Source organism: Schistocerca americana, chromosome 8, assembly GCF_021461395.2.
Source record: "Schistocerca americana isolate TAMUIC-IGC-003095 chromosome 8, iqSchAmer2.1, whole genome shotgun sequence".
Taxonomy (NCBI): Eukaryota; Metazoa; Arthropoda; class Insecta; order Orthoptera; family Acrididae; genus Schistocerca; species Schistocerca americana.
Window position 1 is genome coordinate 513317748 of NC_060126.1, and position 25873 is coordinate 513343620.

General features: G+C 46.3%; 1 protein-coding gene across 1 annotated transcript in view; it reads right to left on the reverse strand.

The window, feature by feature from the left end:
• Nucleotides 1-25873, reverse strand: part of LOC124545951 (cytochrome P450 4C1-like) — a 192425-nt gene that overhangs the window by 79854 nt on the left and 86698 nt on the right. Inside the window, exon 4 of the mRNA XM_047124913.1 lies at nt 25169-25374. Coding sequence (XP_046980869.1) covers nt 25169-25374 — 206 coding nt within the window. The remainder of the gene's footprint in view (nt 1-25168; nt 25375-25873) is intronic.

Here is a 25873-nt window from a genome sequence, read left to right on the forward strand (position 1 = left end):
AATATTATCTATGTGGTCTTTCCAACTGAAGTTGTTCGTAATTTTTACACCCAGGTACTTAGTTGAATTGACAGCCTTGAGAATTGTACTATTTATCGAGTAATCGAATTCCAACGGATTTCTTTTGGAACTCGTGTGGATCACCTCACACTTTTCGTTATTTAGCGTCAACTGCCAACTGCCACACCATACAGCAATCTTTTCTAAATCGCTTTGCAACTGATACTGGTCTTCGGATGACCTTACTAGACGGTAAATTACAGCATCATCTGCGAACAACCTAAGAGAACTGCTCATGTTCGGGGGTCAAGTTGTTGGGGACGAACTTTGCACACACGTATCTCTTATTCAAAACTTCCCGGAGAGTGTATCGAACATTTTCTCCACAGCGATTTGGGACGCTAACACGGCGACACACGGCGGCCGGTCGCCAACCACCCAAAACACTGCCCGCTCGCTCACAGCCGGCTGCTGCACCGGACTGCACGGCTCTGGTTTGGGAGCCGTTAGCCGAAGGTTACACCGCAGTCACTGCGCCAACGCCGCTTACACACCAGGAATAAAACCAGTCTCGGCACTTTTTGGACAGACATTGCACATCCAGTAGCTCATCGATTTTGCTCATATTTCGCCGTGCAACGTAGTTACAAACAGCAAATGTCGGTCCAGTGCGGCAAGCTGCTGAAGTGTTTTCGAGAAATCAAAGTCCAGAATCTTCGGGGCGCTTCCGACGCCACACGTGTAGGGCTACAACCCTCTCACACCGCACTGCCTTCCGATCTCGTCACTCTTTTTATCTCATCTTTCAACCTAACACTTGTATGGTGAACCAAGTTTCTTCGGAGAGGAACAGTAATAATAATGTTGCTAAGCACAGTAGTATCTTCGTGGGGAGGTTTAACGAGGTATAGTAATGAATCACCATGAAACTGACAAAGATTTATTTACCGATACATTCTAGCGCCTATTACAAAAGTTCTCGTAGTTAAGTCATTACCTTTGTAATTCTTCGTGGTCGGTCACAACACGGCAGCATTTGCGGTGGTATGTACGGCAAAAGCAAGAAAACATTTTTGTAAAAAGTGTTTGATGCATGCAGGCTTCTTACGTTTTCCACGCTGTTACGTAACATACGGCCCCACATGATGTCGGTCTACCATCGACAACGCACAAGTATGAATTTAGTGATTTCCCGGCGATAATTTTTTTATACACGTATGAATATATCGACAAATAAATGTTCGTTTTATCGATACTCTCGTTATACATCGATTATACAGGGTGTTACAAAAAGATACGGCCAAACTTTCAGGAAACATTCCTCACACACAAATAAAGAAAAGATGTTATGTGGACATGTGTCCGGAAACGTTTATTTTCCATGTTAGAGCTCATTTTATTACTTCTCTTCAAATCACATTAATCATGGAATGGAAACACACAGCAACAGAACGTACCAGCGTGACTTCACTTTGTTACAGGAATGTTCAAAATGTCCTCCGTTAGGGAGGATACATGCATCCACCCTCCGTCGCATGGAATCCCTGATGCGCTGATGCAGCCCTGGAGAATGGCGTATTGTATCACAGCCGTCCACAATACGAGCACGAAGAGTCTCGACATTTGGTACCGGGGTTGCGTAGACAAGAGCCTTCAAATGCCCCCATAAATGAAAGTCAAGAGGGTTGAGGTCAGGAGAGCGTGGAGGCCATGGAATTGGTCCGCCTCTACCAATCCATCGGTCACCGGATCTGTTATTGAGAAGCGTACGAACACTTCGACCGAAATGTGCAGGAGCTCCATCGTGCATGAACCACATGTTGTGTCGTACTTGTAAAGGCACATGTTCTAGCAGCACAGGTAGAGTATCCCGTATGAAATCATGATAACGTGCTCCATTGAGCGTAGGTGGAAGAACATGGGGCCCAGTCAAGACATCACCAACAATGCCTGCCCAAACGTTCACAGAAAATCTGTGTTGATGACGTGATTGCACAATTGCGTGCGGATTCTCGTCAGCCCACACATGTTGATTGTGAAAATTTACAATTTGATCACGTTGGAATGAAGCTTCGTCCGTAAAGAGAACATTTGCACTGAAATGAGGATTGACACATTGTTGGATGAACCATTCGCAGAAGTGTACCCGTGGAGGCCAATCAGCTGCTGATAGTGCCTGCACACGCTGTACACGGTACGGAAACAACTAGTTCTCCCGTAGCACTCTCCATTCAGTGACGTGGTCAACGTTACCTTGTACAGCAGCAACTTCTCTGACGCTGACATTAGGGTTATCGTCAACTGCACGAAGAATTGCCTCGTCCATTGCAGGTGTCCTCGTCGTTTTAGGTCTTCCCCGGTCGCGAGTCATAGGCTGGAATGTTCCGTGTTCCCTAAGACGCCGATCAATTGCTTCGAACGTCTTCCTGTCGGGACACCTTCGTTCTGGAAATCTGTCTCGATACAAACGTACCGCGCCACGGCTATTGCCCTGTGCTAATCCATACATAAAATGGGCATCTGCCAACTCCGCATTTGTAAACATTGCACTCACTGCAAAACCACGTTCGTGATGAACACTGACCTGTTGATGCTACGTACTGATGTGCTTGATGCTAGTACTGTAGAGCAATGAGTCGCATGTCAACACAAGCACCGAAGTCCTTCAATTGGGCCAACTGGCGGTGAATCGGGGAAGTACAGTACATACTGACGAAACTAAAATGAGCTCTAACATGGAAATTAAGCGTTTCGGGACTCTTTCCACATGACATCTTTTCTTTATTTGTGTGTGAGGAATGTTTCCTGAAAGTTTGGCCGTACCTTTTTGTAACACCCTGTATTTCACCACAAAGATACCACTACGCTTATCATTACTACTACTACTACTACTGACATTTTGCGAATAAATATGATTCATTCAAGCGATACAAGGGTTTGTTGTAACATTAGGAAAAAAGCAAATAGACGTGACGCAGTAGCAGCTGCCGCCTTAAGGCCGATTCACAACTGACGGAAAGAACAGAATGTCGACAGAGTCCACATCACAGCTAAAATGGCGGCATTCACACAGGCTGTCAACGTAAGGGCACTTGTCGTGACGACAACATCAAGGTCGCTCGAGAGGAAAGTTTTGCCGTTGACATCGTGATGCCCTGAGGTAGTGGTGGGGATGGGGGGGGGGGGGGAGGGAGGGACGGTGCTGTCGCCGCGTGCCGACGTCAGTCCTGACTCGCATCGTGGTAGACCATCCCGTCCTATTTTGTCTTCTTATTAGTTATTTCATTATTGCGTTTGTACAGTGGCCCAATGCAAGTATTCCATGACTACCTGCATACTTTTTCCATGTGTATTCTTGCACAGAGGAAAACAGATAGCAGAAAGCGAAGAACTGATTTATGTTTAACAATACCTGGTCAGGAAAAGAGCTTACACTGCACATGAATAAGGACATAAATTGTTGAAAAAAATTTCATTCAGTAATGTTTCTTTAACAATGAACAGCTCAGCTCTGCTGAGGGAGAGAATTAAAACTGTTTTTCACGTTGTTCAAAAAATTGTTGAAAAGGCTCTGAGCACTATGGGACGTAACTTCTGAGGCCATCAGTCCCCTAGAACTTAGAACTACTTAAACCTACCTAACCTAAGGACATCACACGCATCCATGTCCGAGGCAGGATTCGAACCTGCGACCGCAGCGGTCGCGCGATTCCAGACTGTAGCGCCTAGAACTGCTCGGCCACCGCGGCCAGCTTCACGTTGTTACTCGAGAAGAATGAAAAATAGAATTTGTGAGGCAGAAAGGTTCCGAATGTTGTTTGATTTGTTTGTATGTATATATTTCCTCTAGTAACTAAAAGATACATGTTTTGAAATAGAGTGCCTGAGACAAAAGGGAAGCACCGAGAGGAGACGGCTAGACGTCCCTGTAACTTTGTACACGTGCTCAGTATCGGTGATTATATACGTAGGTTATGAGGGTTGCAGTTGTCTCTGGCAGTTGCAATGGAGACCAGAGTGCGTTAGTGTTTAATGTTTAGTGGTGTTACGAGGCGCGGCATATAAGTGGCGTGAACAGAGTCAGGTGTTCAGCGATCGCTCTGAGGAAGATGGAGATGTGGCGTACCTCTGTGAGACAGCGTTGCCGGCATCTGAGGGAGTCTGAAGGGGGCTTCATCGCGCTTCTCCATTTGGCCAGCTGGCCGCATGGCGTACTTTGCAGATTTTTGGGAAACCGGTGTGTGAGTATGGACCACGTGAGAACGCGAAGGAAGGCTCACTCGACATCAAGGTTGAGGTCGAGCATGTCTGATCACCACAAGCGAAAATCGATGTAATCTGCACCGAGCAGGTCGCAGCCCTTTCACGTCTGCATCTGCCGAGCACTCCCTGCAACGCTGAGTGTCATCCCACACCGTTCGTCACAGACCAGCAGCAGCAGCTGGAACACACAGTCACGGTCACACGCGATACCGTGACACATGTGGATTGGGGCCGAGACCGGGATTGGTGAACTGCTGATGAATGCCGCCACACTGCCCTTATCAATGTATGGTGGTTCTGCACCACACTGGATGACCGTCGCCGGTGAGTGCTGGGGCCACACTGCGAGAGACCCATTCCTGCAGCGATAGGGAGAGGCACAGCTGTGTTATCCTGGCTTCGCGGTGTAGGGAGCCGTCGTCTGTGACTTCAGGTTACGGCTGACGGTGACAGAGAGAACTCTGAAGGCACAGAGGTACTCTGCAGACATCCTTTAACATGTACAGTGCTCGCCCACACTTGGCACGTGTCGATATCAAAAGCCTGTGCGACGTTGAGGGACTCCCGTGGTCCGCGATATCGCCAGACGTGTCCGCAGTAGACGTGGAGCAGCTTGGCTCAGGAGAGGCTACAACGGCTTTGTGACATACTTCCCAACCGAATCAGTCCTTACATGCCGTCCAGACTGGCTGCGACGTCATAGTGATAAGTGGGCTCGTTCTGCCAAGTCATCTGTTGAGCACATTCAGCCTCGCGGCTGCTGCAGCGCCTAATGGTTAGGCAACACCTTCGCCATCCCCTCACGTCGCTTTTGCCTGCTTTCAGGCGCTAGCGCTGCCGCAGTGTAGAATGCGTGTCGAAGTTTCTGACAGGTACGTATGTAACGTGCTCAGCTAAAGTTCGTGGGTGGCACTGTCGTGGGTGTCACTGAGGGTGATGCCGAACTGGGGGGTGAAGGGTGCGGGTGGAGGGAGCTTAGAGTGAGTGTCCACAGTTTTATTCACGCGCATCTTAATAATGCTTCCCCTACTCTCTTCCCACCCACCCCCCTCCTCCTGCTATCCTCCCCTACTACCCATGATCAACCCATAGCAAGGTGCGAAAAAAGAGGGATGAAAAAGCATATGAATCCTTTGCTGCTTCCGATCACCTTCAAATTTCTTCGAATGGTTTCCAACGGTCTCTCGTGGTTCCGCCCTGTACACGAGACCACAAATTACAGTCGCACTGCACTCGAAAGGAGTCAGATCACGTGCAGTGGAGTTGCAGACCCGCGATGTCCTCACAATAGTGTTGAAACGCGCATGGGGTGGCAGCATTGTTGAACGTTGTGAAGAACGTCGCCCTGTTGCTCATCGCTACTGGGAACCGTCGTTGTCGACGGCGAAATGTGTTGGAATCAACGCCGCAGGCGATGGCGTGTTTTCATTGACGCCCTTTACGCCACCGTCGGAGACCAGTTCGTGTCAATTTTGAGCGACGGTGTGTCTGAAATGTTTTCGGCGGCGCGATTTCAACGCTGGGTGTCGCGGTTCTGACCTCCACCGAGAAGCGTCGAAATAAGGGGTGAAATATGGGTAAGAGGGGGTGGGGGGTGACGACCTTCTCATCGTGTGACACATCCACTGTGACGTCGGCCAGGATTGTGGAGAAATGTGATGCCCATGTGACGTCATCAACCTACCATACAGCTGACATGAACTTCTCAGCTGCGGCTGTCTTTGCGCACGTGTCGACATCTTGCCCGAGGGCGCCACGCTTTTGCACCACTACGGAGGAATACTGAAGGCGCCTTTGAGCCACATTTCAAACTTGTGTGTTGAAATGGAGGGAAATTACGGGGTTTTTGAAAAAGTGATCCTTTGATTTTGCTGTGCACAGTACGTATCTGGTGTTACATAAGGTATTCCATATTTCGAGTAATGCTAGTATGGATGAAAATATGAAAAAATGTCTAGTAAACACGGGTTACAATATGTATACCTTAAGAGCTATGAGCACTTGTTCATCATGTTTTTCTCATGCTTTCTTTGCGAGATGTACACGGGTTAGACAAAAACATGGAAACACCAAAATCACAGCACATTACCGTGCCTAATACTATGTAGGAAAACCGTCGCCCTTCGAAGCTGCTTCCAATTGTCTGGGAATGGATAAATATAGGTCCTGCGTGGTTTTGAAAGGTATCTGACGTCTAACGAAGCTAGCAGCGCGTGTCATAATTAGTTCGGTGTCTGCTGTCGTGTCTGTTTGGTAAGGACAGAAAACACCAGAACGGTACCGGTACGCTATAATTAGGCGCACTAGTGTCTCGTATGCGATTCTGTACAGGTCTCTCAAGTTTCCGAGAATCATTGCGGCAAACTCCGGTCTTCCATTCGTCTCTCCTAATACGGATCTTACGTAGTCATCCCATTTCATATCACCTCCCAGTAAAATTATACCTAAATATTTATACGATGTGACGTCTTGAAGACGTCCACCACTTCTCCTGTAAACATAAGTAGTTCAAATGGCTCTGAGCACTATGTGACTTGACATGTGAGGTCATCAGTCCCCTAAAACTTAGAACTACTTAAACCTAACTAACCTAAGGACATCACACACATCCATGCCCGAGGCAGGATTCGAACCTGCGACCGTAGCAGCAACGCGGTTTCGGACTGAAGCGCCTAGAACCGCTGTGCCACAGCGGCCGGCTCCTGTAAACGGATACTGTAAAATTCTTTCTCTTTGTTACTTTCATTATCTCGCATTATTTCAGATTTAAAGCCAACTGCCATTCATTACACAAAGCGGAAGTTTTATGCAAATCTTTTTGCATTTCCTTGCAACCCTCCGGCGACGATTCTTCACTGGAGACGTCATCGTCAGCAAACAAGCTTGTACTGCTTTGACCCTTGACAGATAGTTTTTGTATAATGAGAACACGACAGTGTTTTTAAACTTCACTGTGGCTCACCCGACGTTATTTTCGTTTCTGTAAAATGTTCACCGTCCAGTGTAAAGTACTGGGTTTGTATCAGACTAATATTGCTCGACCGAATCACACATTTACGAAGATACTGCTAATGATACTATTTCGTTCACTGGTCGAAAATGTAGTACAGTTTCGAGCGAGATTCACAAAATTGGAAGGATGTGATGTACCCCTTCCCCTACATGTAGTGTTCGCAAGAAATCGTGTACGAGTGGGTCAGGCTGTGTTTCACACGAGCGGTCTTCTTCTGGATCTGTGCTGGTTCTTTCAGAGGAGACCGTCTTGCGGTGACACCTGAGTTCAGAACGTGCACCAGCATTCTGCGGAAGACGTGCTTTTCGGTCTGTATGTAGTTCTGTGCATCCGACACACTTACTACGCTTTTTGTGAACTGGAGTGACGTGCGCTCTTTTCCAGTGTTTGCTGCGCGGGCCTGCCTTTGGTACGGTTGCAGTTTTCACAAATGGCGACGTATTCTGCACTCGCAGTAGCAGCACGCCTGCATCACTACAAGGTCTGCCCGTGAGGAACTGCCCGCAGGCGTGCACACAAGGGAGGCAGGCAGGCGAGCAGCGAAACTCGCGTGCCACAGGCATTGCATGTACCAAGACAGCCCGCCTCGTCTAACGAGTTCCGGCTGCAGACGCTGTGTCCCATCAGGAAGCCATTAGGCCGCGGTTAAGGCTGCCCTGCCACCCACCACCAAGCTGCGCTGGGGCCGGTCTGTACCACAGAAACTTCTCCGTGCTACACGCAGCTTGAACGCCTATATCTAATGGCTGCGCCACAAAACAGTAGCGAAATACAGGAAGGCAACCAAACGATCGTCGCTTGGTCCAGGTACTGACATTTGCCCCTAGCGTAAACGAGAGTAACGTATTGCAGATAAACAGGCGGAAAGATCCATTACTGTTGGTTTATCTTACTGATGATAAAACACCAGTAACAGAATATCTAGCACAATCCGACCTGATCCATAGAAAGTGTAGTGATCATACAATACTAATTGCAGGAGAATTATATACCAAATGGACATTCACTGGAAGAATGTTAAGGAACTGTAATTATCCAGGTAAGAAATGGATATATATATATATATATATATATATATATATATATATATATATATATATATATATATGTTGTGTCGTACCTGTAAAGGCACAAGTTCTAGCAGCACAGGTAGAGTATCTCGTATGAAATCATGATAACGTGCTCCATTGAGCGTAGGTGGAACAACATGGGGCCTAATCAAGACATCACCAACAATGCCTGTCCAAACGTTCACAGAAAATCTGTGTTGATGACGTGATTGCACAATTGCAACATTACCTTCCTTCAATTGAGCCAACTGGCCGTGAATCGAGGAAGTACAGTACATACTGACGAAACTAAAATGAGCTCTAACATGGAAATTAAGCATTTCCGGATATATATATATATATATATATATATATATATATATATATATATATATATATATATATGGTGTTACAAAAAGGTACGGCCAAACTCTCAGGAAACGTTCCTCACACACAAATAAAGAAAAGATGTTATGTGGACATGTGTCCGGAAATGCTTAATTTCCATGTTAGAGCTCATTTTAGTTTCGTCAGTATGTACTGTACTTCCTCGGTTCACGGCCAGTTGGCTCAATTGAAGGAAGGTAATGTTGCAATTGTGCAATCACGTCATCAACACAGATTTTCTGTGAACGTTTGGACAGGCATTGTTGATGTCTTGATTAGGCCCCATGTTGTTCCACCTACGCTCAATGGAGCACGTTATCATGATTTCATACGAGATACTCTACCTGTGCTGCTAGAACTTGTGCCTTTACAGGTACGACACAACATGTGGTTCATGCACGATGGAGCTCCTGCACATTTCAGTCGAAGTGTTCGTACGCTTCTCAACAACAGATTCGGTGACCAATGGATTGGTAGAGGCGGACCAATTCCATTGCCTCCACGCTCTCCTGACCTCAACCCTCTTTACTTTCATTTATGGGGGCATTTGAAAGCTCTTGTCTACGCAATCCCGGTACCAAATGTAGAGACTCTTCGTGCTCGTATTGTGGACGGCTGTGATACAATACGCCATTCTCCAGGGCTGCATCAGTGCATCAGGGATTCCATGCGACAGAGGGTGGATGCATGTATCCTCGCTAACGGAGGACATTTTGAACATTTCCTGTAACAAAGTGTTTGAAGTCACGCTGATACGTTCTGTGGCTGTGTGTTTCCATTCCATGATTAATGTGATTTGAAGAGAAGTAATAAAATGAGCTCTAACACGGAAAGTAAGCGTTTCCGGACACATGTCCACATAACATATTTTCTTTCTTTGTGTGTGAGGAATGTTTCCTGAAAGTTTGGCCGTACCTTTTTGTAACACCATATATGTATATATATATATATATATATATATATATATATATATATATATATATATATATATATATATATATATATATATGCGAGTAGTGAGTATGGTGAGCAGGGGCACTATGAATATAGTGCGGGACAATAAGTTGGGAATTTGGGTCTCACGGGAGGCGTGCCAGAGGTAAGTCCCTGCAGTCGCACTATCGTCTGTGTCCTCGGTGGATAGAGCGTCTGACATGTAAGCAGGAGATCCCGGGTTCGAGTCCCGATCGGGACACACATTTTCAACTGTCCACGTTGATTTATGTCACCGCCTGTATGCAGCTCGGGGTATTCATTTCATTGTAATAAGCCAATATGCATCAAATTCACTAGTTTTGTGAAAGAAGATTTCGTATAAAGAGCTTGAGCTGCCTACCCATATAACGACCCTCACTAACGAACGAACACTAATCTAGACTTATTTATTGTTAAAACAGCTCTTGCTAAGTAAGATTTATAGACGTTTTACCTGTTTACATCTCTCTTTTATATATATATATTTTCTATGTGATTGATGTGTGCATGTATCCCGTACTTGCGATCTCAGACGATGTTTCTTAGAGACAGACACTGTCTAACACACAGTATCAGACATATATTATTTCAGGACAGAAGCAGACTGTCTAGGAGTTTGACTAAATGGACAGGTCCGTGGCGCTTTAAAGCCAACAGTTTACAAGGTGTTTTCCTGATGTTATTACGAGGGTCATTCAACAATTAAAGAGAAAAATTGGTCTGGAGAAAAAAGCGTTTATTTTTACAAAACAATACTTTTTCTACTTTTCAACATAATCCCCTTCAATATTTATGCACTTGTTCCAGCGGGCTACAAGCTTTTTTTACTCCGGCTGCAAAGAACTCTTTATCTTGATGTGTGAACCAATTTCCCAAAAAATTTTTCACGTCCTCGTTGTCCTGCAACCTCTCCCCACATAACGCCTCCTTCAGTGCACCAAACAAATGGAAATAACTAGGTGCTAACTCTGGACTGTAAGGGGGATGAGGCTGTACTTCCCAACCCATTTTGTCGATGGTTTCACGGGTTAGTTGAGCAATATGAAGACTTGCGTTGTCTTGCTGGAGAATCACACCTCTCCCCTGAGATCCACGACGTCTCTCTCTCATGACAGGCTTCACCTCGTTTTAAAGCAAATCCGAGTAGTATTTGCTGTTCATTGTACGCTGCTCTTCGAGATAATCACAAAAAACTGGACCTTCAGCATCCGAAAACACCGTCAACATGATGTTTCCTGCTGATGCTTGGATTTTGTCTTGACGAGTGAGTTGGTGTGTTTCCACTCCATGCTTTGTCTTTTTCATTCTGGCTCATAATAGTGAACCCAAGTTTCATCACAAGTTAAAATTTTGTTGAGGAAGTGCTCACCTTCTCTTTCATAGCGTCGCTTTAGCTCTGTGCACGCTCTCAACCTTATTTCCTTGTGTAGCCGCGTCAATTCCTTTGGGACCCATCATGCACATGTTTTGTGGTACTTTAGCTTGTTACAGATAATATTATCAACTGTACCAGCACTAACTTGAATCTTATCAACTATTATCTCCAGAGTCACTCGGCGGTCGGCACGAATGGTGTCATCAATTCGACTTTCAAGTGAAGGAGTTGAAACTGCCACTGATCGGCCAGAACGGTGTTCGTCAGTCACTGAGTCGCGACCCTTTTTGAATTGCTCTACCCAACTGTAAAAATTTGCACAATTCATACAACCTTCACCATAAACTTTAGACACTCTACAGTATATATCCACTGGTTTCTCACCTTCAGCAAGTAAAAAACGAATAACAGAACGTTGTTCAACTAATGTGGACGTTTCAAGCGGACTCGCCATCTTGAAATGTAGTTTTGAGGTTATAAACAAAACAATGTTGGTACATCAGCTGATCAGGGCTCATCCCGGTGATGCCAACTTAAGGCCATAAAATTAACAAATTTGCCGTATCAACAGTTACTTCTGCAGACCAATTCGTCTCTTTAATTATTGAATAATCCTCATATTAATATTGTCCGCAAGGCAAGTAATGTATAAGATGAACAGCAAGATTTCGAAAACGCTTCTCTGTGACACACGCGAAGTTACTTGTCTATTTGAATATCTGAAGATGGCTCAGCATCCGAGACAACATACTACGTCCTCCCTACCAAAAAGTCCTCAGTCCAGACGCAAATTTCGCTTGGTATCCCATCTGATCGTACTTTAGACAATAAGCGTAGATGCGGTACTGAGTAAAGCGCCTTTCGGAGATCAAGAGATACTACGTATACATGACTGCGTTGATCAAAAGCTTTCAATATGTCACGCGAGAAAAGTGCGAGTTGGGTTTCGCCTGATCAGTGTTTTCGGAATCAATGCCAGTTGCTACTGAGGAGGTCATTCTGTTCAATATACGTCATTATGTTTGAGTTCACAATATACGAGGGTGAGTCAAATGAAAACCTTAAATATTTTTTTAATAGTATTTATTGTGCAGAAGTGGTGAAAAGCTGTATCACTTTTCAACATAATCTCCCCCACGCTCAATGCAGGTCCTCCAGCGCTTACAAAGTGCATAAATTCCTTTAGAAAAAAATTCTTTTGGTAACCCGCGCTACCAATCATGCACCGTGTGGTGTACCTCTTCATCAGAACGGAACTTCTTTCCTCTCATTGCGTCTTTGAGTGGTCCAAACATATGGAGTCTGGTGAGTATGGTGGATGCAAAAGACACTCAAAATGCAGGTCTGTGATTGTTGCAACAGTTGTACGGGCAGTGTGGGGCCCTGCATTGTCATGTCGCAAAAGGACACCTGCTGACAGCAATCCACGTCGTTTTGATTTGATTGCAGGCTGCAGATGATTTTAGGAGATCTGTGTATGATGCACTGGTGACAATGGTCCCTCTAGGCCTGTAATGCACCAAATTGGTGCCTTTCTCGTTCCAAAAGAGAGTCAGCATAACCTTCCCTGCTGATGGTTCTGCTCGAAACTTCTTTGGTTTTGGTGATGAGGAATGGCGCCATTCCTTGCTCGCTCTCTTCGTTTCCGCTTGGTGGAAGTGAACCCAGGTTTCGTCCCCAGTAACGATTCTTGCAAGGAAGCCATCACCTTCTCGTTCAAAGTGCCGAAGAAGTTCTTCACAAGCATCAACACGTCGTTCTCTCATTTCAGGAGTCAGCTGCCGTGGCACCCATCTTGCAGACACTTTGTGAAACTGGAGCACATCATGCACAGTGTGGTGTGCTTACCCATGAGTAAACATGTTTCAATGTCATTCAGTGTCACTCGGCGGTTTTCTTTCACCATGGCTTCAACTGCTGCAATGTTCCGTGGAGTCACAACTCGTTGTGCCTGACCTGGACGAGGAGCATCTTCCACTGAAGTCACACCATTTGCGAACTCCCTACTCCGTTCGTAGACTTGCTGCTGTGACAAACATGCATCACCGTACTGAACCTTCATTCTTCGGTGAATTTCAATAGGTTTCACACTTCCACTACGCAAAAACCGAATAACAGAACGCTGTTCTTCCCTGGTGGAAGTCGCAAGTGGAGGGGCCATCTTTATACTGATACTGCGACGGTATGTGTGCATCTGTACTATGCTGCCACCTACAGGCCATTCTGTACGCTGTTTGTACCACGCTTACCAACGTACAGGATGACGGCGCGAAATTTCGATATGTTATTACAAATTTAACGTTTTCATTTGACTCACCCTTGTATTCTGAGATTCTGCAACAAATCGATGTCAAGGTAGTTTTGTGGATGACTTCTACTACCCTTGTTGTAGAACGATGTGACCTGTGCTTCTTCCAGCTTACTGGGCACGGTTTTTTGTCGGAAGTATCTAAGATAGATTGTAGTCAGAAGAGTAGCTAAGTCAGAACCTGATAGGTATTCGAGCGGTCCCTGGGGCTCTGTTCAGTTTTAACGATTTCAGCCGTTCCTCAACACGACTCACACTAATACTAATTTTGCTCATTTGTTTGGTGGTACGAAGATTAAACTGGGGCAGTTCTTCTCGGTTCGCCTTTGTAAAGGAACACGTTGGGTTGCGTGACGATCTGAGGGACGGCTTGATCGCTGTCCCAGATTCCGGTCGACCACTTCTGACCCCCGCGATGGATGAGCGCCCCACTGTGTACCAGGCACACCCCAACCGCCCCCCCCCCCCACCTCCATCAGCACCACCACCGCCCCTGCCACCCGGGACCGAGTATCGGTCACACCGTAGCATTCTGCGTTACCCCGAATCATTGGTTCAAATGGCTCTGAGCACTATGCGACATAACATCTGAGGTCATCAGTCCCCTAGAACTTAGAAATACTTAAACCTAACTAACCTAAAGACATCACACACATTCACGCCCGAGGCAGGATTCGAACCTGCGACCGTAGCAGCAGCGTGGTTCCGGATGAAGCGCCTAGAACCGCTCGACCACAACGGCCGGCTCCTATGTAGGTCGGCGCCAACAAAATACTTTCGCATTCGCCTATTTCGCGATAATACAACAACTGCTGCCCTTCTTTGAACTTTTCGATGTACTCCGTCAGTCCTGTCTGGTAAGGATCCCACACGGCGAAGCAGTATTCTAAAAGAGGACGGACAAGCGTAGTGTGGGCAGTTTCCTTACCAGGTCTGTTACATTTTCTAAGTGCCCCGCCAATAAAACGCAGTCTTTGGTTAGCCTTCTTCACAGCATTTTCTATGTGTTCTTTCCAATTTAAGTTTGTCGTCTGTGTAATTCCTAGATATTTAGTTGAATGTCGGCCTTTAGATTTGACTGGTTTATCGTGTAACCTAAGTTTAACGGATTCCTTTTAGCACTCATGGGATGACCTCACAGTTTTCGTTATTTAGGGTCAATTGCCATTTTTCGCACAATACATTTATCTGCTGTAAACCGTTTTGCAGTTTGTTTTGATCTTCTAATGACTTTACTAGTCGATAAACGACAGCCGGCCAGTGTGGACGAGAGGTTCTAGGCGCTAGAGTCTGGAACCGCGCAACCGCTACGGTCGCATGTTCGACTCCTTCTCGGGCATGGATGTTTGTGATGTCCTTAGGTTAGTTAGGTTTAACTAGTGCTCAGAGCCATTTGAACCATAGAACCAAATCAACTCAACAAGAACGATGTTTTCTAAATCCGTGTTGACTGTGTGTCAATAGACCATTTCGTCAGAGATAATTCATAATGTTCGAACACAATATATGTTCCAAAATCATGGTGTGGCGAACCATCGGGTTCGATATCTGATCACATCCAGTAGTGACTGAGGGAACTCTCAATGGCAGAGCGGTACATCGCAGACATTCTGCCTCCTGGTGTCCTACCCCCACGGGATAATATTCTGGTGCCATTTTCCAACAGGACACTGCTCGACCACACACTTCGCGTGTCCCCATGACCTCTCTGTGTTATGTTAGCTCACTTCCTGGCCGGCAAGGTCCCCAGGATTGTCCTTGAAAGGACATATGTGGGAGCACCTAGGACATCACCCCCGTCCTACACCCAAGACCCCAGTTACAGAAGTGGACTGTTTCCCACAGTCCCGCCAGGCCAGCTCATCTTAGGAGAGGCTACAATGGCTTTACAACGCGCTGTCCAACCAAATCAGTAACCAGTGCGTGCATCGAGGCCAGAGTGGGGGCGGGGAGGAGTGGGGGAGGGACAATGTTGATATGTAGGCTCATACTGCCAAGTTCATTGATATGACATCACTTGTACTGGCAACCCGTGCAGTTTCGTTTCATATCGCCCTCTCCTTGTGGCTGCTTCAGTTTTTCCCTTTCTTTTCTTGTCAGGCAATAAACAAGAGTTGTCCAGAAAGTAAGCTCCGATCGGTCGCTAAATGGACACCACAGCGAAAACCCGATGAAGCTTTGCACAGGTGTGTTAGGTAGTGTCTCTAGTATGACCGTCGATCGCATCAAGACACTCTTTTCAGTCGTGAGCGCACTGTGAGCGAGTAAAGGTGCCCAGAACAACGATGTCTCCCGCCAAGTAGGAGGGCCTGCTGAGAGACTTCGCCTTAATGAATGCAGCCCACCTAACACAACTGCCACGCACTTCCTTCTCCATGGCAATTCTCAGCTGCACTCTGCAGGGGCAGTGAAGACGCTCCTGCAGTCTTTTCGATGGGAAGTGTTCGATCACCCACAACACAGCCCTAACTGGCTCATCCTCAGTATCATCTCTGTTCACACGAAACGCTGGATACGAAGACAACACTTGGGCGCAGGCTACGCACTGTAGACCAGTGTAGAGAATTATCGGAAAGCACAGGTGGCTGCCTTCTACGACGATGGTGTTGTAAATCTGGTATAACGCTCCGACAAATGCAAATAAAATGTTTCTGATTTTCACTGTGGTTTCCATTTAGCGACCGATCGGAACTTACTTTCTGGACAACCTTCGTCTTAAAGATAGTGAAGACAAATGACACATACAGATTTTAAGTATAGAGAGCTGAGATTGGTAGTTTATGTTAGGCGTACAGTGTGGCAGTCAGTCAGGGAATTCTTTACAGAATTGGTTTAAAAATTTTATTTCTAAGGCCCAGTCACATCTTTACAAGTTCTCTCCCAGAGCAACTTCGGCTGTGCCTTCGTGACACAAGTTGCCTGTCTTTCAGAACCGACGCAGTTTTGTCCAGTTGAAGCTGCTGACAAGAGACGCCTCGAGTCCTCCGCCCAAGCTGCTGGAGAATTCACACCATCGGTTTTACCCAATAGCGAGCGTGGCATACAGGTCACGTGTGTGGACGCTGGAGGACTCTGCACTGCAGAACACAGCCGCTTCGTTCTCTTGTGATCCAGACCTCGACAAGCACAGACGTCTTTCTGGGGGGACAGAGCCTCTGGCTCTGCGTTCCACGACCCACCACCAACATCAGTTAACATGAAACGCCTCCCCATCCATTGCCCACTCATTTACACTACTGGCCATTAAAATAGCTACACCACGAAAATGACGTGCTACAGACGCGAAATTTAACCGCCAGGGAAAAGATACTGTGATATGCAAATGATTAGCTCTTCAGAGCATTCACACAAGGTTGGCGTCGGTGGCGACACCTACAACGTGCTGAGGAAAGTTTCCAACCGATTTCTCATACACAAACAGCAGTTGACCGACCTTGCCTGGTGAAACGTTGTTGTGATGCCTTGTGGAAGGAGGAGAAATGCGTACTATCACGTTTCCGCCGTTGATAAAGCTCGGACTGTAGCATATCGCGATTGAGGTTTATCGTATCGCGACATTGCTGCTTGCGTTGGTCGAGATCCAATGACTGTTAGCAGAATATGGAATCGGTGGCTTCAGGGGGGTAATACGGAACGCCGTGCTGGATCCCAATGGCCTCATATCACTAGCAGTCGAGATGACAGGCATCTTATCCACATGGCTGTAACGGATCGTGCAGCCACGTCTCGATCCCTGAGTCAACAGATGGGGACGTTTGCAAGACAACAACCATCTGCACGAACAGTTCGACGACGTTTGCAGCAGCACGGACTGTCAGCTCGGAGACCGTGGCTGCGGTTACCCTTGACGCTGCGTCACAGACAGGAGCGCCTGCGATGGTATACTCGACGACGAACCAGGGTGCACGAATGGCAAAACGTCATTTTTTTGGATGAATCCAGGTTCTGTTTACAGCATCGTGAAGGTCGCATCCGTGTTTGGCGACATCGCGATGAACGCACATTGGAAGCGTGTATTCGTCATCTCCATACTGGCGTATCACCCGGCGTGATGGTATGGAGTGCCATTGGTTACACGTCTCGGTCACCTCTCGTTCGCGTTGACGGTTCTTTGAACACTGGACGTTACATTTCAGATGTGTTACCACCCGTGGCTCTACCCTTCATTCGATGCCGGCAAAACCCTACATTCCAGCAGGATAATCCACGACCGCGTGTTGCAGGTCGTGTACGGGCCTTTCTGGATACAGAAAATGTTCGACTGCTGCCCTCGCCAGCACATTCTCCAGATCTATCACCAACTGAAATCGTCTGGTCAATGGTGACCGAGCAACTGGCTCGTCACAATACGCCAGTCACTACTCTTGATGAACTGTGGTATCGTGTTGAAGCTGCATGGGCAGCTGTACCTGTACACGCCATCCAAACTCTGTTTGCCTCAATGGACAGGCATATCAAGGCCGTTATGACGGCTAGAGGTGGTTGTTCTGGGTACTGATTTCCCAGGATCTATGCACCCAAATTGCGTGAAAATGGAATCACATGTGAGTTCTAGTATAATATATTTGTCCAATGAATACCCGTTTATCATCTGCATTTCTTCTTGGTGTAGCAATTTTAATGGCCAGTAGTGTAGTTGTTCGACTTCCTAGACTGGCCTAAACTTGGTAACTTCCGACCCTAGGCGCGCCCCTTGTATACCGTACACTGAAATATATTCTCTCTATTTCACTTAATTTTCTATTCTGACACTTAACGGTAGACCTCGATACCCACTCACGAGTCCTGACCGCTCGACCTCCTCTACATTGTCGCCATAGGCAATATCTAAGAACCTTCTTCCGCCTTCCCTGCCCACGTACACAGGACTGTCTTGAAACTAGGTTAGAACCCCCTTCTTTCTCCCTCCCACACCCCATGTCTCCCCCCTGAGGCGAAACAAGCCGAAGGGAGTGCCCAATGGCCCCTCCCCATGTTCACCCCGTAAATCAATTACTGAAACGTGTGCTTTAAATCAATTAATATCCACTTCCCATAGGAAGGTTAAAACGCGAGCGGCTCTCGTCGTGTCGCCAGCTAAGCTCTGAGGCAATGATTCGTCAAGACGAAAGTCATGTCGAGACGAAGGTCGAGGGAGTCTGGACAAGCTTCAGGGCTGTAGCGGACTGTCAGGGTCGCGCCCGTAGATGAGGGAGCGGAGGGTTCTCCATCCGCAGGGTGTAGCTGTGAGCTGTGGGGTAAGAAAGACCAGCAAGGACGCGACATACGAAGGACCACAGCTTCTCTTCCGTCACGTCCTCCACTTCCTGCTCGAGGCTTTTAACCTCCGGAGTTTGTTAGGTCCGATAGTGCTCAACCATTTTTCTCTCAATTTTTCTAAGATACTCCTGCAGACGTCACAAGAGAGACGTCGTGATAATGGACAGGTTTACTGCTAACAGTTACAAGAGCGATCTTTCCGAGAAGAATCAGCAACATGTTGACTCATCTGTCAGACCTCTGACAAAGTGAAAGCGTTGGGGAAAAGTCAGACACCTGCAGTTCTTCCAACGCGCCGCTCCTAAACGGAATAATAGAGGGGCGGCTGCTGCCTGTGGCTGTGGAAGTATCCTCCGCCACACACCGTGCGGTAAGGTGGCGTGCGTTGCGGGATACAGATGTGGGCGTACGGACTACGCAGTTACGAGGAATGGGTTGGTCTCAAGATAACTAGATCTCCAACGCGTAACACAGTTTGTTTTTAGTGCGAGTGTGTGTGGTAGCCGTTGTCAACAGACTGGACTCTCAGACGACAACCTGGCCGAGCAGCTGTTCGCGTCCAAGGTGACGGAGGACGCAGAGGTTACGTAAACACGAGGTCGCCAGCTTTCCTTCGTTTCTGATCTGACGGCGCTGACAAAAACAAGCAGTTAGTCTAGCCTTAGGTTGGCCATCTAAGTTTCTCGGCAATCAAACCGGTTAATGAGAAGTGGCACCCGTTGCTGGTGGCGGCAGTGGAAATCCTGTTTCGTGGAAAACGACTGACAGCCTCGAGTACTTTAATCAGATCTTCCACTTAAAAAGGAAAACGGAAGACGAGTGAGACCACGAAACACCACAGATGTACGACAGCCTGCGAAACGGGGTCGCGAGCGGACGCGTAGTTTCTGTATCCGAAGGTTTCCGGAAAGCGTCCCACGCTGTACCGCAGTGTGCCCTCTTAGCACGGTGTCCTGGACATCCTCCTCTGGCATTACTTTTCCTCAACAGTAGTTGTCGATACCAGTATTATTTTTCGAACTTTGGACAGATCAGTATCACATCAGATGCTTTTCTTAAAACATTCACACAATTTTCTACACAGTGCGTTATATTTCAAGCTAAAATACATGAAAAGGAATTACTTTATTTTCGATGTCATAATCGATAAGTACTAGTTCTGTACAGTTAAAATTACTTTTCTCTTAGAAACATTTGAATTACGAACTACTGGCACACTTAAAATTTCTGTTATTAATTACGCAATATTGTACTGGTTGCTACGTTTATTTCTGGATTCATTTATGAAAGAATATTCTAAAATAATAATGTAACAGAAACTAATATAAAGTCATTTGTCAAGAAACATTGGCCGGCCGCTACAGCCGAGCGGTTCTAGGCGCTACAGTCTGGAACCGCGCGACCGCTACGGTCGCAGGATCGAATCCTGCCTCGGGCATGGATGTGTGTGATGTCCTTAGGTTAGTTAGGTTTAAGTAGTTCTAAGTCCTAGGGGACTTATGACCTTTGATGTTAAGTTCCATAGTGCTCAGAGCCATTTGAACCATTTGAACTAGATTTTATGCCCAAGATGCAGTAGACGAATGGCGTACATCGCATATATCTTCGTCCATCTAGAGGAATATGTCGAAACAGCGTGGACATGTTTCATCACACATGAGACGGAAGTCCTCTGATGGCTGAGAGGTTTGCTGTTAACGTTCGCAAGTAGACAGTGCTCTAAGTCACACACAGAACACGCAGTTATAACCGATGCATCCTGACAGAACAACGGAAAAAAATTATCAAATGACCTGCAGCAACATCTCCCTCTCTCTAGAATGTATAATCAGTCTACCATTAAATCCTACCTCATTAAAACTTCATCTCAACCTATCACTCCATCCACCATCGGCAATGCTTTAACACAGATGCAAGTAAGTTTAAAGGCAATCGGTTCTCTGTTTTCCTTAAAAGTGTCAAATACAGTAGCCAACTGGCATGTATCACTATACCTCCATAGACATAAAGTAGAATTTTGCTCTCGATGAAAAAATAGACTGTTTCCTGTTTCCCAGTGCTTCCACGTCAACATTTTCTCGCATTTCTCTTGCTGTCACATCGTTGTTCCCATGTATAAGAATTGTTCGACGCAAGCAAAAGACATAGAAGTACACCCTGAATTTCCCCGCACTTCGGGGCATTTTCCCTCACTTTCCGTCATCTTTCGTAATTTTATCGATTTTATGTCACTTCTACCCATGCGATCATGACATCACTTCTCACTGTGTATTCTAAAATTGCTCGTAAATGTAGTACAGCTGCCAGCACCTCATGTAAATGTACTATTTTTCTGGTTGAACAGCATAGTACAGTACTGAACTCGAATGCATCCAGCCGCTTCCACCCACATGCCCTACAGCTGCAGTGTGCTTGCTCTGTTTTCTGTATGTCTGTGTATGTGCATGTAATGCAGATGGCTCCTATGACCCGGTCCTCCCATTGGTAGATCCAACTTCGAACATACAGTACATCTCCGGATGGAATGTGTGGTTGGTGCACCTTCCAGCTCTATCGCAGATGTGATGTGTTGTGGATCTGTCTCTGAACATCGCTCTGGATATAATGCACAACAGATCCACCTTCAAAGTCTATTCTGGATGTGGTATGTTGTGGATCTGCATCCCAACATCACTCTGGATATTATGCGTGGCAGATCCACCTGGACGAGGCATATTGTGGATCCACATCCCAACATCGTTCCGCGTGTAGCGCGTGGCGGATCCACACTCAGTTACTCGAGTCTACTCTGGGTCATGGGAGCCATCCCTCACACATGCACAGAAAAGAGACATACAGAAAACGGGGCAAGTGGAGTGTCTAACCCTACCACAACAAAGATCAAAATTTAACACTGATTGTGGTGTTGCTCACGCTGCTAAATACTGCATTTTCGAGCAACAACAAAGTTATTGTGTGGCAGGTGTCATTAGAGCACAGTTATTAAAGTCATTTCATGTAATAATGAATAGACTAGGCACTCATCTTTTCGTGTTTCCCACGCTGGTATTGTTGTATAATCATGGCTCAATCGTCGAAAATCTAGGTGATGTAAAAAAAAAAAATAATCAGCACTCCGAATTTAAGTTACACTTCATTTTTATTGCTTTTGTGGCAATATCACGTAACACACAAAACATCACTTCGCAATACAAAACATACTTGAAAACATCTTCCTCACAATCACTGTTAAAGTTAACATTTTATAAGCTGACTACAATATGCGTCTTTCCAACATGACGTCCAAGAGTTGACTTTTTCAAGGTACGACTCTCTAACAACTAACTAACAATCGCTTACGCGCCCAAAAATCAGAGTTACAAGTACGTCAAAGATCATAGTGACAAAAGAAAGAATACACATAAGGATAATATCATTGCAATATAAACATATCGATGTATCACAAATGAAATCAAATCTGAATGTTGTCTCAGAAATATGTTAAGTAGTTAGCAGGAACACAGTAGAATATTACTGGTATCGAGAGGTTCAGGTGAGGTGCCGTAAAGGTTACGTAATTCAAGTACCATTACAACTGCAACTGCAGAATCTGTGGTCTATCTGAAATATGTGTCGTACAATGATATATTTTTTTCAAGTACATTCGGTGGTATATGTTATATGTGAATAGTGTTTCCAAAATGTGTTGCAAATGGATATAGTAGTACAGATGCAATCGATTAAAAGGGCATGTCTGATACAGCAGTTTAACTGCGTAAACAGAAAAAAAGTAGAAAGTGATAAACTTTTTTCCTTTCATAGTTTTTATTTTTGGGGGGGGGGGGGGACTTCGGCAAGAAAAAGTTTCGCAAAGGTTTGAAATTATGGGTAAAGTAGGTTGCAAGTCAACAGAAGCTCTCATTCTCAAATACTGGATCAATATAGATTGACTATTTACGTGTCGTGAGCTGTGCTTCTTTACCCTCCCCCCCCCCCCCCCTCCCACACACACACACACACATTTTTGAGTGTTAGGTGGGACTTAAGCCCACAGTGGTTCTATGCAGACAGCAAGTGACACGTGTATCAAGTTTCGTTGAAGTCGATCCAGAGGTTTAGGAGCACAAGTGCAACAAACATACATACATACACACACAAATACATCTGCGTTTATAACATGTATGGATTTCGTGGCTTTTATTGCATTGGTGTGGGGAGACTAATTTACTTTGCTGTCTCGTTATCTTGTTCGACTACGCTTTATATTTTGTAACGAAACAAGACGAATGTAGTTGAGCTGTGTATGGACTCGTGCTACACCTTGTGTTTAGATTGCGTTGGTTTTCCTTTTCTTCCCCTGACATGTTTGTTTGATATGTCGTCTGTCATTAAGTGGCTGCTTGGTTGTCTTTTCCCTCTGCTATCGATATCTGCGTTTTTGCTCCCGGGAAACTGCCATGGAGGAAGTGAGATCTTTGACCGGTGGTAACTTCGTGTGGTGGCGCGGAAGTAGGGGGGGGGGGGGGGGGAGGGGCGGGTTGCGCGCAGACAGAGTGGTGGACACGGGAGGGCAGTGTGGCTCGCCAGCGCGGACCAGGCGTGGTCGGTTGTACCGAGTCGCCACGTGATGTATGTCGGTTGTGTGTAACGAGCGGGTCGAGTTGACGGAAGAGCTCCCCGCGGGTTGGTTGTGTACAGAATCGCCCCACGAGTAGTTGCTGCTCATTTCGCTTTGGTTGGACGTTAACAAGCTTCTTTAAATCCTCCGTTTCAACACTGGAGTTTAAAAGGAGACACCTAACACGAAGGAGCGGTCACTACCCGTCAACGTTGCAGAGAAGACGTGAACTCCGGTGACAGAGCGTGTTGTCGCGTGACCGTGGCGTGTTGGGTACGCTGGCGACGCGTGCGCGGTCGGATGTGTGGATCCTTGCCATCGAAGGTTGTGTACTGCTTGTTCGAGCATAATTGCAAGTTAGTGGAAGATTTAATCATTAAGTAACCGAGTTCGAGTCTCGGTCGGGCACACAGTTTTAATCTGCCAGGAAGTTTCATTAAGTAATAAGTTTGCGTAACCAGTGTCTCTTCTGCCTTGTGGCCTCCGGCCATCGGGTTTCCTGTCCCCGCCACCGGTGTAATTGAAGACAGTGATCTTTCCTCCTCCTCTCCCTACTGGCCGATGGGAGGTGTAGTTTTGGCAGTTTAATTGTTTCGCTATTCTGTCGTGTTTTAAGAGTAAATTCATGCTTCTTGTTGGTTGATCATGTGGTCGCTCACTCAGGACTGTGTGGTGTAATGTTTCCTTGCAGGAGGTTAGCTCTAATTCTGTCAGCAAGTTAAGCCATCATATAACAAGTTTTCGCTCGCTAAAAGTCGTTGAAGTGACCTCCCTGAGAGTGGCAATTGTGTTTACGGGCGTATTTAAATTGGTCACTTTTCTGCCTAGTTTGAGCATCCCTGAGTGGGTGATTTGTGTCCGCCTTGCGCGTCCGTCATATCTGTTATGTTCTAATGATATTCCACGACACTTTTGTTTAAAAAATTTTTAATTTCTCCAAGTTTGTAAAATCCTTTTATTGCCATTAATCGTGTGTTTGCTGAGACCTGTTTAATCTTTTTAATGGCGGTGTTGGTAGCTTCACTACCTCACCGTACTTTATTAACAAAGTTCTGTATCTACTTTAGTAGCCTGTTTACTAATGTTCAATAATTTTTTTTTAAATTCTTGTATTGCTATAAGTTACTTTGATTGGCACTTCCTGGCAGATTAAAACTGTGTGCCGGACCGAGACTCGAACTCGAGACCTTAGCCTTTCGCGGGCAAGTGCTCTACCAACTGAGCTACGCAAGCACGACTCACGCCCCGTCCTCACAGCTTTACTTCCGCCAGTACCTCGTCTCCTACTTTCCAAACTTTACAGAAGCTCTCCTGCGAACTTTGCAGAACTAGCACTCCTGAAAGAAAGGATACTGCGGAGACATGGCTTAGCCACAGCTCTGAGGACGGGGCGTGAGTCGTGCTTGGGTAGCTAAGATGGTAGAGTACTTTCCCGCGAAAGGCAAAGGTCCCGAGTTCGAGTCTCCGTCCGGCACACAGTTTTAATCTGCCAGGAAGTTTCATATCAGCGCACACTCCGCTGCAGAGTGAAAATCTCATTCTGGAATACTTTGATTGGCGTGTTTTAAAAGGTAGCTTATTGCCGTACTGCTAGCTTTTGTGCTTTTTTTAAAAAATTTTTTACATTGTTGTATTGCTATAAATTACTTGATTGCCCTTAGCGGCGTGTTTAAAAGGCTGTTTATTGCCGTACTGCTAGTTTCTGTAAGATACAAATAAAACATTTCTGAAAATCTCAACTCGACAGTAAACTACTAGAAATGTGGCCCCGTTTCCCAACTTGTGGTGTGGCCTGTAGCAACCGTAACCACTGTGTGTGTCAGTACTTTTCGTGTCGTTGTGTGCAGGAAATGTATCTGGTGTATTGGATTCTGCTCGGGACCAAATAAAAGCAAACAAGATTAGAAAAGTGAAAGAGTGCGAGTCCGCTAGGGCCCCCCACCTGTCCGGGTCGTCGCCGCTGTCGGCTGCGCGCTCCCAGCTGAGCGCGATGTGCCGCTCCTGGCCGCGCGTCGAGCTGTGCGCCGCGGTGTCGACGGCCGCGTCGATGTAGCCTCGCAGCTGGCGCACCAGCCGCGGACCGGCCTGCCCACCGCCCGCCAGAGACAGCAGCCGCAGAGGCGACAGCAGCGCCGGCTGGCGGCCGGCCTGCGAAACACGGGCGGGCCGTCAGCAGCGCCTCCAACCGGGCGCCGGTAGCAATGGACATCAGAGTCCTAAGATCACAGAACATGCACGCACATGCCATGTGTCCTGTGGCTGAGAATGACCTCTCCATTGTCAAAAGATACCAGATTAATCACCATTCAGATATTCGGGAAGGGCTTCCGAGGGGACATGACCGAGGGAAGAGATTGAATAACTTGAACAACGAACGAAAAAGTAAAATTCTATCTCTCGCAGCATGGAATGTCTGAAGTCTGAACGTGGTAGTGCGACAGTCTGACAACATCGGCTGAACAAGGGCCTTTTTTCTTTACCTACTGCAAAGTATAAGGCTCTGTGGGGTGCATACTGTAAGACCTTCGGTACACACACCATCAGATTATTTGACTTGTCGCTCTAGCGAAGTAGGCGAGTGTCAGCAATATGTATTGTGGTCTTATTGTAGCGTGTTTATCTTCTGCTGTTAGGTCAGACGATAGAA